Source organism: Salvelinus namaycush, chromosome 28 (genome assembly GCF_016432855.1).
Source record: "Salvelinus namaycush isolate Seneca chromosome 28, SaNama_1.0, whole genome shotgun sequence".
In the NCBI taxonomy this organism is placed as follows: Eukaryota; Metazoa; Chordata; class Actinopteri; order Salmoniformes; family Salmonidae; genus Salvelinus; species Salvelinus namaycush.
In genome coordinates, this window is record NC_052334.1 from 27,739,386 (window position 1) to 27,756,452 (window position 17,067).

At 45.0% G+C, this 17,067-nt stretch overlaps 1 protein-coding gene across 1 annotated transcript; it reads left to right on the forward strand.

Moving 5' to 3' along the window:
- The first annotated feature begins 15 nt into the window (after window positions 1-15).
- Window positions 16-15,638, forward strand: LOC120023309 (eIF-2-alpha kinase GCN2-like). The gene is made up of 21 exons (XM_038967331.1): window positions 16-71; window positions 289-451; window positions 651-881; window positions 1,274-1,349; window positions 2,614-2,735; window positions 2,916-2,965; window positions 3,123-3,291; window positions 3,862-3,978; window positions 4,117-4,182; window positions 4,350-4,520; window positions 4,654-4,788; window positions 4,880-4,981; window positions 5,474-5,602; window positions 8,933-9,019; window positions 9,392-9,504; window positions 9,601-9,659; window positions 10,061-10,161; window positions 10,484-10,552; window positions 11,473-11,517; window positions 12,246-12,361; window positions 15,199-15,638. Exons 1-21 carry the CDS (start codon window positions 16-18, stop codon window positions 15,254-15,256), a joined length of 2,235 nt encoding a protein of 744 aa, XP_038823259.1. The 3' UTR covers window positions 15,257-15,638.
- Window positions 15,639-17,067: the final 1,429 nt, after the last annotated feature.

The following is a 17,067-nucleotide window of genomic DNA, read 5'->3' on the forward strand; positions in this document are numbered from 1 at the left end:
TATATATTGTAATGAATGAAGGGCCTTGACTCCTGGGTGGAGCATAGACTAGTGTCCTCTATCTGTTTAGAGTTAGTTCAAGGTTTTCCAACAGTGTTACTGTATCCTCACAAAAAAATATATAATTCAGGATTGATTGTATATACCAGATGTAAAGGGAAGAGGGCTCATCCTGTGATCTGTGTTTTTCCTTAGAAAGTGGATCTGTTTAGCTTGGGTGTTATCCTGTTTGAGATGTCCTACCGACCCATGACCACCGGCTCTGAACGAATCTCAGTCCTGACCCAGCTGCGCATGGTCATTCTGTCCAGCACAGAGAACACAGACTGGGGCGGGGGGGCCACGGGAAGGGTCTCACTCGCTCATCACTGTCCCATTACTCTGTCATTCCACTCTGCTGGAGGACATCAACTTCCCTGAAGATTTCCCTGAGTATAAGAGTGGAAAGCAGGTGAGGAAGGACGTATTCAATTTATGTTACACAAGTTATACTCTTAGCTCCCTGAAGTTGTGTGAAACTATGTAGAAGTTCACTTTATAGTCCCACAATGGGAAGTTGTTAATGAAACCAAACTGAGTGACATTACACAGTATAGGCAGTTTGACTTTGATAGACTGATCCTTAGCCCTGTGTCTTATCTCAAATGAAGGTTATTGGCTGGCTGCTGAACCATGACCCGGCCCTGCGTCCCACGGCCAAGGAGCTCCTGAAGAGTGATCTGCTGCCCCCGCCCCAGATGGAGGAGTCGGAGCTCCACGAGGTCCTGCAGCACACCATGGCTAACGTCAATGGCAAGGCCTACCGCACCATGGTCAACCAGCTGTTCTCCCAGATCACCTCCCCCGTCATGGACTACACCTACGATATCGACCTCCACAAGGTACCAGGCCTACTGCTCCGGGCAAGGTACCAGGCCTACCCACTGACGCAGTGGAGCAGACCCTCAAACCTGGCCTAGCGGACTACCACACAAACACATCCCAAAGCCAACCAGACATGAACACTTGGGCATCACTATCCTCTCTACCACGTCATAGCATCTCAAACCATTGTTTGTGACAGACAGGTATTGAAGAAATTGTTGAACGCAGAATAGAGTGGTCCAAAGTAGGAAGAGCTACCCATCTCCTCCTGTAGGTGTCACTGTAGACACAGTAATGATGCTGCTTCTGTGATCATACAGATCTCCTGTCATCTGGTTCACATAATGGCGAAACTGTTTGAGCTTTCATCGATGCCTTTTGATTCCTAACAGACTTTGTTTTGCTGCAGGGCAACTTTAATTTCGACAGTGCCAGATTGCAACCGTATGTGTACGAAACAATCACCAGGATCTTCAAGAAACATGGTGAGTCCAGATTCAGACTCCTATTTTAAGAGCTGAAGTCGTTTACGCTCTTGGGCAAGTGACTTGACCCATTCCACTTTAAAGTTGCTGCTATGAAGACCTCACTGGGGCCTTGACTTGAACATCTGTTCACATACAGTACCAGTCAAAAGTTTTAGAACACCTACTCATTCAAGGGTTTTTCTTTATTTTTACTATTTTCTACATTGTAGAATAATAGTGAAGACATCAAAACTATGAAATAACACATATGGAATCATGTAGTAACCAAGAAAGTGTTAAACCAATCAAAAAATATTTGAGATTCTTCAAAGTAGCCACCCTTTGCCTTGATGACAGCTTTGCACACGCTTGGCATTCTCTCAACCAACTTCACCTGGAATGCTTTTCCAACAGTCTTGAAGGAGTTCCCACACATACATAACTGACTTCAGTGGGCAAATGCTCACCTTCGATGGGCACTGCTACGCTGGAGAAGTGTGCCCTTCACGGATGAATCCCAGTTTCAACTGTACTGGGGAGATGGCAGACTGCATGAATGGCGTTGTGTGGGCGAGAGGTTTGCTAATTCCAGTGTTGTGAACAGAGTGCCCCATGGTGGCGGTGGGGTTATGTTATGGGAAGGCATAAGCTACGGGCAACGAACACAATTGCATTTTATCAAAGCAATTTGAATGCACAGCGACGTCGTGTCGAGATCCTGAGGCCCATTGCCATACCATTCATCCGCCGCCATCACCTCATGTTTCAGCATGATAATGCACAGCCCCATGTCGCAAGGATCTGGACACAATTCCTGGAAGCTGAAAATGTCCTAGTTCTTCCATGGCCTGCATACTCACCAGACATGTCACCTATTGACCATGTTTGGGATGCTCCCGCCAATATCCAGAAACTTCACACAGCCATTGAAGAGTGGGACAACATTCCACAGACCACAATCAACAGCCTGATCAAGTCTATGCAAAGGAGATGTCATGCTGCATGAGGCAAATGGTGGTCACACCAGATACTGACTGGTTTTCTGATCCACGCCCTACCTTTTTTATAAGGTATCTGTGACCAACAGATGCATATCATCTGTATTCCCAGTCATGTGAAATCCATAGATTAGGGCTTAATGGATAGATTTAAACTGACTCATTTCCTTACAAACTGTAACTCAGTAAAATAAATTGTTGCATTTTGCGTTTATAATTTGTTCAGTGTATGCTGAACTTATTATCATACATTTACAATAGTGTCTCTGTGGCTGTCTTTCCAGGGGCTGTGTGTCTCCAGACCCCCTTGCGCCTCCCCAGTAACAGGAAGCTGTATGAAGGCAGTGAGCCGGCCTGCTTGATGGGCCACAGTGGCATGCTGGTCACCCTGCCCTACGACCTCCGGGTGAGCATCAGGAAGCAGGAAGTACTACACGCTCCGTTAACTAGCCCTCACTGATCCCAGCACTCAGTGGACTAGGGCCAGAACAACCCCGAGACAATCCTGGGACTAACTGTGTTTCCACAGTGATTTATTGTCATCTTGCATGCACTGTTTACTTATTCTCTTTTGTCTCCATTCCAGATTGCATTCGCAAGATTTGTGGCCAGAAATAATATTACCCATTTCAAGAGGTAAATCTCATAGTCAATCACTGAATACTTGAATCTATCCATTTCATATGTATGTTCAGTCTTTGATAAACCTCTGAATGTAATCCTGTGTGTGTGTGTAGGTGGAGCATCAAGCGTGTGTTTATGTCCATTGTAATGTAATGGTGTGAGTGTGCAGGTGGAGCATTGAGCGTGTGTTCCGGCCCAGAAAGCTGGACAGGGCCCACCCCAGGGAGCTGCTGGAGTGTTCCTTTGACGTCATTGTCCCCGTCACTAATAGCCTGCTGCCTGACGCTGAGACCATTTTCACCATCGCAGAGATTATCCAGGAGTTCAGTGTCCTGCAGGTACCACACTGTTACCACTCCGTCTAGTAATTCCTCTTACCATGTTACTACCCCTGTCAGTCTAGCTAAAGTCACAGACCATGTTGTCCTCTACAGTACACTCCCTGTCTCGCCTCAGGCACAGACACTACTGTCCAGTCTCTGTCTAGCTCTGGTCTGGTCACCCACTCCTTGCGTTCTAGACAGTGCTGGAGGCCCAGTTCACCCAGCACGAACCCATTCCAACCCAGGCCTGCTTTGCTCTGCTAAAGGACCAGCATACCTCCAAGACCCCTCTAAAATGGTCTACCTCTCCCTGATTGCACCACTTACTGTATAACCCCCCCCCCCCCGTGTGTGTGTGAAAGCTTTTAAGAATATATGTCACTCTGGATGAGAGGGCAGCAGCCAGCCTGTGGCTGTTATTCACTGAGCAGTCCTACAGTACTGCTTTAGGGATGAGGCTGGACTGTAATTGTGCACAGGTGTAATTGTGTTTTGATGATGCTGTTAGGAGAGGAACTACCACTCTCTCTACCAGGAGAGAAGCTGCTGAGTGGTGTAATGGTGTGTTGTTGGATGTTGTGTTAGGAGAGGAACTGCCACATCTACCTGAACCACACCAGCCTGCTGAAGGCCGTCCTGCTACACAGCGGCATCCCTGAGGACAAACTGAGCCACGCATCGAGCATCCTCTGTGACGCCATGGTTAGTACTACGCACACGGCACTCATGTGCAAGTTAAACACAGCATGCATGCGCACATTGTGTGATATATAAGTTTTGACTGTTACATCTTTGTTCTACAACTGTAACTCTAAAATGGTATCCTGTCTCTGTTCATAGAGTGAAAAGCTGACCAGGAGAGAGGTGGAGGCCAAGTTCTGTAACCTGTCCCTGTCCAACAACAGTGTAAGTACCCCCTGTTGTCTCTGGCCTCTGGTGCTTATGACCGGTCTGGTGAATTCATCAGTGTCTCGACTTTTCTCTGCTCAGGGTCCGCCTTTCTTGAACATTGCCTTGCTCTCAACCACAGAATGTATTTTCTGTGTCTGATGTTTTCTGTCTCTCCCTGTCAGTTGCAGACGCTGTATAAATACATAGAGCAGAAAGGAGACCTGCAGGACCTGGTCCCCCTCATCACCTCTCTGACCAAACAGAAGACTGCAGTCACCCAGCTGGCAAAGCAGGGCCTTAAAGACCAGGAGGAACTCACTGGCCTGCTCAGGAGACTGGGAGTCAAGCTACAGGTACGGCTATTACTAGATCTCCCACTTCCTAACTCTTACTCAGAGTCTGGTGTATAAAGAGGATGGCATTGCATGTGTTTTCCTGTGGATTTCTAGATTGATTGATTCTCTCTCATATTTGTGTGTCTTGTAGGTGGTGGTAAATCTGGGTCTGGTTTATAAGGTGCAACACCATTGTGGGGTCATCTTCCAGTTTGTGGCCTTCATCAAGAAACGCAGACGCACAGTGCCAGACATCATGGCTGCAGGAGGGAGATACGACCACCTGGTAATGTCCCCATCTTACCACCCTCCTGCTCAGGTCCTTGGAGGTGTTGAACTATCAGGGTTTAGTCCTTATCAGAGTTCTCTTCCTGTAGATCCTTGAGTTCTGTGGCCCAGCATCCTCTGCTCCTGTCCCTTCGACTGTAGGGGCCAGTTTGGCTCTGGACAAGGTCTGTGCTGCCAGCATGGAAGAGCCGGTGAGTACTATTAACGATTCATCAGTGTTAATGACCCACAGATACAGAAGGTCATATTTGATGATGGCTTATTACTTTGAGCCTCCATTAAAGTTAATATCCGTTATAATCCAGCCTCTAAAATGTAGCTGTTTTGGGAAAGGCTCACATTTTTCTATACTGTACAATGACAGTTGATGTGTCTAACCCCTCTGTAATTAACTCAGAATGTGTGTGGAACTCTCTGCGTGTGTGAGCACGTTTTAACCTAACTCTCTGTGTGTGAGAGCACGTTTTAACCTAACTCTCTGCGTGTGAGAGCACGTTTTAACCTAACTCTCTGCGTGTGTGAGCACGTTTTAACCTAACTCTCTGCGTGTGTGAGCACGTTTTAACCTAACTCTCTGCGTGTGTGAGCACGTTTTAACCTAACTCTCTGCGTGTGTGAGCACGTTTTAACCTAACTCTCTGCGTGTGTGAGCACGTTTTAACCTAACTCTCTGCGTCTCCTAGCCCTCTATCAGTTCGTGTGACGTGCTGGTGGTACCAGTAGGCCACACCTCCATGGGCCGAGCCATCAACGTGGTCCAGAAGCTGTGGACAGCAGGGGTTTCTGCTGACATTGTCTATGACGTGTCACAGGTCAGTGATGGGCAGCCCGTAGCACCTTCTGCTGTGACAATACCTAACCAACAGGGGGTGACACCTCCATTCTATTCTACCCCACATGGACAGGCGGACCAAACTGCCTGTGAAGTTATTTACCTTGACCGTATGTGGAACTGTAAACACTCAGGGAAACGGGATCCATTTTGAGTTTCCTTTCAAATAAGTCTGTTAGAGTATCACGTTTAAGAAACACAATGCCCAGTTGTTTCCTTGGCCGACTTTCATCATCTCTGTTACTGTAAAGACTTCTATAAGCAGTTTTTGTTTTCAGTTTGTAGGTGAAGTCTGTTGACCAACTCTAACCTGCGAAGTGTTACTGTGTAGTTATCACCCTGGTGAATGTGACTGGTGTCGTGTCACTGTGCTGGGCCATGCCTCTCACATTCTTCATGTTTACGTGACGGCCTGATCTCAGGCCAGGAGGTGTCCGTGTGTGTCTCTCTCTAGCAGAGCGTGCAGCCGACTGCTCTCCTCCCCCTGCCCTCTTACGTTCACCCTTTCTCACTCCTTCTCCCTCTTACCCTCTAGTATCCTCTCTCTCTACTTTTTCATTTGCACTCTTGTTGTCCCATCGCGAACTCTATAACATCACTGATTGCTCAACTCCATCCCCCTGACCTCCCAGCAGCAATTCAAACCTTAGCTTTGTCTGAGCTCACACTGCTCTGCTGGAGAGAGACAGCATGTCGGTCCAACACATCAGGGTTGTAAAGGATGCCATCCTCATGGTCTAATGTTAACCCCTTTCACATGCACTGCTTTTACTGGTCAAATCTCCAGTAAGTGCTAATTTATTGTCTGGAGATGGTTCCACTTTATTTTTGTTGGGTCTAGTTTCAAGTTTTATTGTCACGTGCACAAGTACAGTGAAATAAATACCTTTCTAGCTTTTACTAGACAAATATGGTCAACCCTTTCCACATGCGGTCACCTGGGAGGCATATGGCAGAAAGCTGGTTGGCCCTCTCTGTCTCAGTGATAGAGACACTGTGAGGAAGCTGGTGGGGGAGTGAGACTGCTGGAGAGCAGAGCAGAGGTGATATACAGCACAGAGATTGTTCCTTAGTAGTCTACTGTTCTGGTCTGACCCAGCTCTGCCTGCCGGAGGAAACATGTCTGGCTGTATTTGATTAGGATAAATCCGCTCTGCTGCTCACACACGGCCACGGGTGACTGCACTACCTGGACAGGCTCAGGTTTGGGCACTGGGCAGAGCAGCTCTCCGTTCCAAGCAAAACTTGGTTCTCCGCCGCTCCGGAGGAATTTGAGGCACAAGTGAAGCATTCCACCAGCACACATTTAATTATCCAGACTGTACGCTGCCATGGCCCAGTGGTATCTCAGCCATCCCTGTTCTCTCTCCTGTCCTTGCCACAGCACCGGCTCTGACATTTGGGGCGGCAGGGTAGCCTAGTGGTTAGAGCGTTGAGCTAGTAATCGAAAGGTGGCAAGTTCAAATCCCCGAGCTGACAAGGTACAGATCTGTCGTTCTGGCCCTGAACAAGGCAGGGGTGTGTTCCTAGGCCGTCATTGAAAATAAGAATTTGTTCTTAACTGACTTGCCTAGTTAAATAAAGGTTTTTTAAAAATGTGTGAAATGGGGGAGTTTTTTTGCTTTTTATTATAACATTCCAGTCCTGTTGTCCAAACGTATGGCACACGCTCTCTGTTTTCACAGGAACTGATGAGCCATAGGAAAGCCACTGAAATCTGCCTGAACCCAGCTTTTAATACACCCTTAAACCACCAGAACTGCTTCCAACTCGTACTCTTAGACAGACAGCCCACCTTTTACTAAACACATCACATCAAACTACTTTTCCCATAATCCCACTGTCATCGTACATGAGAAACATGGGGCTGAGGGAGGGCTTATCCTCGAGTGGCGCAGCGGTCTGAGGCACTGCATCTCCGTGCTAAAGGCATCACTACAGACCCTGGTTCGGTTTCAGGCTGTATCACAACCGGCCGTGATTGGGAGTTCTGTAGGGCGGCGCACAATTGGCTCAGCATCGTTTGGGTTTGGCCGTCATTGTAAATAACAATTTGTTCTTAACTGACTTGCCTAGTTAAATAATACACTGTATAGTGCTGAAGGGGTCCACTGTAACCACAACCCCTATAGCAAGCACATGTTGTGTAATAACATGCAAGGCAGGTTCAAGTTCACCTAAACCACACATCATAGTAGCAGTTACTGTAAATGTTAGTCTGGGTCTAGAAATGGGTTGCAGGATCTGGAGCCCATTTGTGATCTTCTTGGGAGCAGGATGTACTGTTTTTACACTTGGCTATTACAAAGTAGTGTTTGCTTCTACAGCCGTCTAGAGTAGACCAATCAGAGCCGTCTAGAGTAGGACCGATGTGGTTTCTGCATTATGATGCATTTACATGAAGCGTTTACATTCTTTGGCAGCCATGTTAGCTCTCAATTAACATTACATGAGGAATATGAAAAAATACTATAAAAATTAATAATGCTCATTCACCTAGTTCAAGCGAAAACAATCAAACACATAAAACCCACTGTGAATATCTCCATTGTTAGCAAATGACGGTAATTTATCAGTAAACACTTTCCCCTCATCAGTGAATGAGACACACAGGAGATTAAAACCAACTGCTCTGGAAGGTTGACGTAGAGCCCTGATAGAGCCAGAGAAATGGGCTCTTCTTTCTTCTGTGTCATCTCCGTTCATGAAAGAGAACATCCATCAAATCCTGCATAGGCTCCTTGTTCTGAGCATCCAAATAAAACTAGGCAGTGAAAACCAAAAATGGAGAGGGTTTAGCCCAGTCTTTGAGCAGGGCTACAGGTAGTGAGGCTGATATTAGCCCAGTCCCCTGTACAGACTGCCTGCAGTGGAGCTTTAACCGTGCCTGTGACCTGGCCTAGGGCTCTGGGTGTCACTCACAATGGAGAAACTCAAACAGCAGTCAGGCAGACAGGACAAATCCTTATCCCAAATGAGCATTATGATGTATTTGACATTTTAGCAGAGTGACTTACAGTAGTGAGAGCATACATTTTGTGTATTTTTCCCCTGTATTAGTCCCCCGTGGGAGTCGAACACACAACCCTGGCGTAGCAAGGGCTTTCTCTACCAACTGAGCCACACGTTCTATGGCAGCCATGTACGCTCCCCATTTAACATTACATAGGGAATATTTAAACAATGCTATGTAACTGTAAATCTAGAATTAGTACAATATTCACATTTCTAAAAGTTGGCCTAACTCAGTATGGCTTTGGTGTTAGTGTTTCTTGTTCCCCTCTGTGTCTGACTGTGTCGTTGTGTTCAGTCCCAGGAGACTATGCTGGAGCCCTGTAGACAGGCTGGCATCACCTGCATGGCCCTTGTCTCAGACAAGGACGGGAACTACATCAAGGTAATTATAATGAAAATGGATTTATATAGCGCTTTTCCAGATGCTCAAAGCTCTTTGCATAGTAACTGTTCTTTACTGTAACTGTATATGATTCTAAGTCCTGGCTGGAATGCAGCACTTTGATACATTCTCTTGGCCAGCATCTGACTACGTAGTCTGAAATGTAATTTGCCTTTGTTGGCTACTTCTCCTACTTGTACAATAATTGGACTGCACCTGTGCTGTGAGCTTAGTGCATGTAAATGGTCTTGATATGAATTCCAAATGGTTTGATGTATACATTAGTTTGATATGAAAAATGGGAATTTAGAGTGAACGTTTTGTGTTGGAAGCAGGTCTGATTTCCCTTCCCTGTCCCCCGTGTGTCCCCAGGTCAAGTCCTTTGAGAAGGAAAGGCAGTCCGAGAAGAGGATTCCAGAGTCTGACCTTGTGGATCACATTGTTCAGAAATGTCAGACCAAATTCTTTGAGGAGAGAAATATCCGGTGACAACACGGTTTATTAACCCCACGCACAAACTCTGTAATAGACTTTCAGTGTTGTTGGGGAAAGAGACTCATACAGCTGTTTGTCTCCAACAGGGAAACCTCTGAGACTGTCTCTCTTCAGAACACCAAGGGGTCACTCGTCAATGCCTCAGGTACAGTTGAACAGCCTTCTTCTCCACCCTGTATCCAGGGATGACCCTCCATTACCATTGACTTGGTTCTGGGTTGGATTTCATATGAGCTCCTGCATGGTGTTAGAGCTGTGTTGAATGGATAATGGTGAATATGTGAGCTGCAAGGTGATTTAATGACCGTGTTACATTTCACACCACCTCTAGCTCACATGCACAGTATATGTGAACCTTAATGCAGCACAACGGCCGTATTAGTCTGGGTAACAATTATGGCTTCTCAGTCTACTGGTGTCTGGGTGATGGTGTGAGAAGGCTGACAGCTAAGTCAGAGAGGAGCTCAGCTCAGGCATATTCCCATGTTCTCATTAGTTTGTGTGTGTGTGTGTGTGTGTGTGTGTGTACGTGCTGTGACTTGACAGGATCGTCAGAGCAGCACGGGAGCAGCGCCTCCAGTAACATCAATGTGTTACTTATCTCACCAGAGGTGTCCTCCAGCGCCAGACGGCGCTACGAGACCCAGGTCTGTCAATCAATCACGCCGGTCACTCATACCTGTCCCGAAGTCGACTTTTTAACAGATTGAGCTCAGCCCAGTCACGCAGCCGACCACGAGACAACTCTCCCTGGCTGTGGTTCCCAGCTCTGTCTCACTTTAGCACTGTGGCATCCGTCAAGGTCAGACAACACGACGGCTTTTACGCACGCGGCCAGCCCAGTTTTAAACGGCATTGGCTCACATGGAGCCCAACTGCATGTGAAGATGAAGTGGCTTTTGTTTCCCAGTTTCATTGTATTCATTGGAAAAATGACTTTTTACATTTTTTTCACCCTCTTCTTTTCAGATTCAAACCAGATTGCATTATCTTGCTAGCAATTTACAGAACAAGAGCAATGCCATCGAAGTTCTGGCTGTAAGTCATTTGCTGTTTCCCCCGCTTTACATGTTATCGGTTGAATCCATGTGTATAATAGTGGAATAAGCACAGAAGTTAGCTGATAGCTATAATAGCAAACATCGGCGTGCAGTGGGATTTAGAGTTCCCCTGGAGGTAGATGGCTACAAAGTGATTCCAGTTGCCGCAGAACAATAAACAGAAAACAAAAGGAGAGGGCAAGTCATTTGGAGCTAAATTGCTACCATATTTCGTTTATTTGTGGTTTTGGAGTAAATTTGAAAGGAGGTATTCACTGAGTAAATTATACAGCGTAGTATTTACTGATACGACATACTCCAAATACATTTGTCATTCCATATGTTTGTGTCTGGTTCCCATCAGAGTTAGAGGCTAGATGCTGGAGCGTGAGGTATTGAATTTGAAACATTACAGACATAATCGCCTTGATGCCGGTATGTATTTACTCAGAGCTAGAAGTCTGCTTCCAGGTCACGTCATCAGTAATCCTACCTGTCTGTCATAGGTAATACCCCTAACTAAAGAGAAATGCAATTTTCTCAAAATATAAAGGCATAGAACCATCAGCTTATGTTCCATCTATGATTTCCTGCGAGGGACCTTTACAGTAGTGCCCTTAGTGGTGGTGAGAGCACCATGAATGAGGCAATGTTCTGCTCACAGACTAAATTGATGCAGCACAGTGTGCAAATTAACTTCATCACTTTTAGCTGAAGGAACTGAATCTTCTGTTTTTTGTTCCCACTGTGCAATGTGTCTTGATATTTATAGTTTATATTTGGTTGCTGTGGTTACATTTACTTCCTTTAGAAGACAGACAACATGCTATGTACAGTGTGGTCTGGGAGTACATGGTGAGATAACATCCATTGTCTTTGTGGAGTCTTAACGCACCTCCCTCTGTTGTTCCGTCCCAGGTGGACCTGCCGAAGGGAACTCTCATCAACTTCCTATCATTGGAGGTCTGTACCCAGCTCTGCTTATCATGACCTATCTGAAACAGTTAATTAAGGATATCTTGGCAGGATAGAGGAGGGAGGAAGTCCTGTTTCCTTCCTTGTCACCTTCACTCTGTCCTCCGCCAGCAGTCCTGCCAGGACCCTTTAGGTCACCTGCCCTGTCCCCCTCCCACAAACACCACGAGTTACCAGCTGGGACAAGGTGTAAACTAACATTCCAAACTCCTGACCGCAGGGCCTGCCAAACGAAACCAGGAACCCCTGGCTTTCATTTTTATTTTTAAATGAGAATGTAAATTATATGGTGTTAAGAAACATGCTCTGAACACAAGCAGTGTTGCATAACTAAGCAGACGCTCGCGCCAAATAAATGGCGGTCCTATACAGTTCCCCTTTCACATCACACATGTGGATTTGTGAGTGTCAGAGAAAACACTTTCGCTATATAAAACAAATTACAATACACAGTGTGTGTGTGCCCAGACTCACAGGAAACCATGCATCACACGGACTAATTACCCCACAGAGCAGTGAGGGCCTGGGACTCGCAGATCTATCTTTTATATTTCCCACCATTTAACTGCAGATGGGGGAGTGAATGTATACACAGTCTCCGACACGGTAACTACAGACTACATAAACAGCCCTGTTTGTTTGATCGCAGCCGCTATGTTGAAAGTCTGATTGCTGGTTTCTCTCTCGCTCTCTCTTTCTGCCACTCTTCTCTCCAGTTTGATGGAGATGAGCAGTTCAACATCAGCATTAAACGTCTGCTGTCACATCTCCATAAGCAGCGCTACCTCAAGTCCATCTGTGAAGAGATCCACTGCTTCAAAATCCTAAAATGGTGTGTAGCTTTTTTTTCTTCTTTTCTTTCTTTTTTCCCCCAGGCCCTGTGTGTTCCAGGGCAGGCAAACCCAGGCCAGCCATAGTGTGAGAGCAGGGCAGTAGACCCCATGGCCTCGCCCCTGTGCGCTCCCAGGGTCTGACTCAGGCCTTGACTCACATTTTTTATTTAAAAAATCATGAAACCTGAGGAAAACGGTCGAGAGCATTAAAGGCCCTTTAAAAACCAGACTTCCTTTTATGACCAGCAAACACCAGAAAACCCCAGCCCACACTCCAGAAAACCCCAGCCCACACTCCAGAAAACCCCAGCCCACACTCCAGAAAACCCCAGCCCACACTCCAGAAAACCCCAGCCCACAGTCCAGAAAACCCCAGCCCACACTCCAGGTGTGTGGATGTCAGTCAACTCTTCAAACAGAGCAGGTCAGAGATAACTACAGTCTATAAAACACCAACTCCTCAGATGATCAGATTTCCATTTGGGGTAAGGATTTGTCCTGTATGTCTGAGTTTCTCCATTGTGAGTGACACCCAGAGCCCTAGGCCAGGTCACAGGCACGGTTAAAGCTCCACTGCAGGCAGTCTGTACAGGGGACTGGGCTAATATCAGCCTCACTACCTGTAGCCCTGCTCAAAGACTGGGCTAAACCCTCTCCATTTTTGGTTTTCACTGCCTAGTTTTATTTGGATGCTCAGAACAAGGAGCCTATGCAGGATTTGATGGATGTTCTCTTTCATGAACGGAGATGACACAGAAGAAAGAAGAGCCCATTTCTCTGGCTCTATCAGGGCTCTTTGTCAACCATCCAGAGCAGTTGGTTTTAATCTCCTGTGTGTCTCATTCACTGATGAGGGGAAAGTGTTTACTGATAAATTACCGTCATTTGCTAACAATGGAGATATTCACAGTGGGTTTTATGTGTTTGATTGTTTTCGCTTGAACTAGGTGACTGAGAGGGACAGATTCTGTGCCTTGAGAAAGTATTCACACCCCTTGACTTATTCCACATTTTGTTGTGTTACAGCCTGAATTTAAAATGGATACCATTTAGATTTTTTGTCACTGGCCTACACACAATGTCGCATAATGTCAAAGTGGACTTATGTTTTTCAAAATTTTTACAAAATAATAAAAAAGGAAAAGCTGAAATGTCTTGAGTCAATAAGTATTCAACCCCTTTGTTATAGATATCCTAAATAAGTTCAGGAGTACAAATTTGCTTAACAAGTCACATAAGTTGCCATGGACTCACTCTGTGTGCAATAATAGTGTTTAACATGATTTTTGAATGACCACCTCATCTCTGTACCCCACAATTAACTTTTTGTCCTGAATACAAAGTGTTATGTTTGGTGCAAATCCAATACAACACATTACTGAGTACCACGACCCATGTTTTCAAGCATAGTGGTGGCTGCATCATGTTATGGGTATGTTTGTAATTGTTAAGGACTGAGCAGTTTTTCAGGATAAAAAATAAATGGAATGGAGTTTGGCACAGACAAAATCCTAGAGGAAAACCTTGTTCAGTCTGTTTTCCACCAGACAGTGGAAGATGAATTCACCTTTCAGCAGGACAATAATTGAAATGTTGCACAATCCAGGTGGGGAAAGCTCTTAGAGACTTACCCAGAAAGACGTACAGCTGTAATTGCTGCCAACAGTGCTTCTACAAAGTATTCACTCAGGGGTGTTTGCAAAAATGTCTAAAACATGTTTTCACTTTGTCATTGTGGGGTATTGTGTGTAGACGGGTGAGGGGGGGAAAAAAATGTAATCAATTTTGAATTCAGGCTGTAACACAACAACATGTGGAATAAGTCAACGGGTAGGAATACTTTCTGAAGGCACTGAAAGTGGGGCAAAGGCCACAGTAGTAAACAGTCGCCTGGCTGCACTGTGCCTATATACTACTCTGCCCATATGGCCCCGCAGTCATTGAGCAGCAGCTACAGCCACTCTTTCATTTACGTCAAAACAGACTCCTAACTCGCTGCCCGCCAGATCATCTGAAATACCCTGTGAAAGAATGAAAAGAAAGGGCCAATAATGATGGTGACAATGAAATAAGAATAGTCCAATTAGGCTGTTTTTCCACAATGAACCGGCCAGTTAAAACTTACCAAACCAACTTTACCTGGTGTGGTAGGCTTTCACAAGAAAGCAGTTATAGGTTATGTTGTTTGTCGTTGATGTCCATAGCAATTGTTATGCATTCCCTTTACATATGGAAACATATACACAGAGAGTACAAAACATTAAGAACATCTTCCTCAGAACAGCATCAATTCATCAGGGCAAGGACTCTGCAAGGTGTCAAAAGCGTTCCACAGGGATGCTGGCCCATGTTGAACACAATACTTCCCACAGTGGTCAAGTTGGCTGGATGTCCTTTGGGTGGTGGACCATTCTAGATACACACTGTTGAGTGTGAGAAACCCAGCAGTGTTGCAGTTCTTGACACAAACCGGTGCACCTGGCACCTACTATCATACCCCGTTCAAAGTCACTTAAATCTTTTGTCTTGCCCATTCACCTTCTGAATGGTACACATACACAATCCATGTCTCAAGGCTTGAAAATCCTTCTTTAACCTGTCACCTCCCCTTCATCTACACTGATTTGAAGGGGATTTAACAGGTGACATCATCAATAAGGGATCATAGCTTTCACCTGGTCATTCTGTCATGGAAAGAGCAGGTGTTTTATAGTTTGTATGCTCAGTGTACTTCAACATAGCCTGCTAATGGCCACTTGCGGTTGTTTGGACAAACATTGCGTTATTGAGAAATGGGCTTTGGTATTGGGACTTAATGAGTGTGTTGTCTTTGCAGGGTTGCTGTGGTGGTTTTGTACAGCTACAAGGACGACTACTACAAGATTCTTCTGTAGCAGCTCCAAGCTGCTCCCAGCACAACAGGCTTCCTGTGGCGCTTTTCTATATAGAGAAACAGTATCTGTTTAGAAATATGACTTTCCTTTTGAGACTGTGAACCTAAAGGTAAAAGTGAACTTTTAGTGTTAAATTGTGATCCAGTTACAATCAGCTCTGAACCTCACTGCATTTTGTGCTCCTCCCTACAACTAAAAGGCAAAAAAATGGTTTCTAATCTTCTTACTGTACCTGCTTTAATGTGTAACGGTTAATGTACATTCTGAAGAGGAATGTTTTTTTGATTGCAGATAGTGTTGCTATATTTCCAAATAAATGGCCAATTCCATATTTTTAAAGTGACATGATGAGTAATGGCATTAAATCTCATATTTTCCCTCAGTTTGTGGTTCTCTTCTGTGAGATTGCAGTAGTCTGCGGGAACAAAGAATATAGTCATAAAACAAAGCAGCTCCCAACCATAGCTGAAGAACTTGATGAATAGTTATGGACTGTGGATATTCTATTACTGAGATATCTATGCGGTTTTTGACTGACTACTACGAATTTCCATTTTCCTGTTGAATGCGAACTCCGATGGTATGGAAAAACCATTATGCTGTAAGAAACTAACCTTTGGAAGAAAGGCACCTCAAATAGGTGATTGAGTTTTCAGAGCAGTCTTCACTTCCTCATGTTGAGGTTTATGAGCAAATGGTGACTGACACGTTGAAACAGAGGCACTGTCCACAGTGTGAATGCTTCAGGTTGTCCGTTCAAGCCTTCCTGGCCCAGTATTTTTCTGTCTGTCGTTTTATGAAGCCCTGACTGAGGTCTGGCCATTGCATTCCTCATCCATAGAGTCCTCTAAACCAGGGATCATCAACTAGATTCAGCCGCGGACTGATTATTCTTTTCTTGAGGATGGTCAGGGGGCCATAACGTAGACTGCAAATTGACAACAAGAAGCCTAAACCAATATATTTGAGAAAAACATTTCAAACCTTGCTTACAGAGTGATGGAGTGCTGCATCAGATGACCTGGCCTCAACCCAATTGAGATGGTTTGGGATCAGTTGGACCGCAGAGTGAAGGAAAAGCAGCCAACAAGTGCTCAGCATATGTGGAAACTCCTTCAAGACTGTTGGAAAAGCATTCCAGGTGAAGTTGGTTGAGAGAATGCCAACAGTGTGCAAAGCTGTCATCAAGGCAAAGGGTGGCTAATTTGAAGAATCTCAAATATATTTTGATTTGTTTAACACTTTTTTTTTTTTTGGTGACTACCGGTATATGATTCCATATGTGTTATTTCAGTTTTAATGTCTTCACAATTATTCTACAATGTGGAAAATAGTAAAAATAAAGAAAAACCCTTGAATGAGTGGGTGTGTCCAAACTTTTGGCTGGTACTGTGTGTGTGTGTGTGTGTGTGTGTGTGTGTGTGTGTGTGTGTGTGTGTGTGTGTGTGTGTGTGTGTGTGTGTGTGTGTGTGTGTGTGTGTGTGTGTGTGTGTGTGTGTGTGTGTGTGTGTGTGTACACACTACCGTTCAAAGGTTTGAGGTCACTTAGAAATGTCCTTGTTTTTGAAAGAAAAGCAAAAAATGTCCATTAACATAAAATTGATCCGAAATACAGTGTAGACATTGTTAATGTTGTAAATGACGATCGTAGCTGGAAACGTCAGATAAAAAAATGTAATATCTACATAGGCATACATAGGCCCATTATCAGCAGCCATCACTCCTGTGTTCCAATGGCATGTTGTGTTAGCTAATCCAACTTTATCATTTTAAAAGGCTAATTGATCATTAGAAAACACTTCTGCAATTAT

Bases quoted from the DNA above. Each gene is read 5' to 3' on its own strand.
- LOC120023309 (XM_038967331.1), top strand. From the start codon at position 16: ATGAAGGGCCTTGACTCCTGGGTGGAGCATAGACTAGTGTCCTCTATC. The intron at 3,292-3,861 runs GTACCACACTGT...ATGTTGTGTTAG, and splicing joins AGGAGTTCAGTGTCCTGCAG to GAGAGGAACTGCCACATCTA. The intron at 12,362-15,198 runs GTGTGTAGCTTT...TTGTCTTTGCAG, and splicing joins TGCTTCAAAATCCTAAAATG to GGTTGCTGTGGTGGTTTTGT.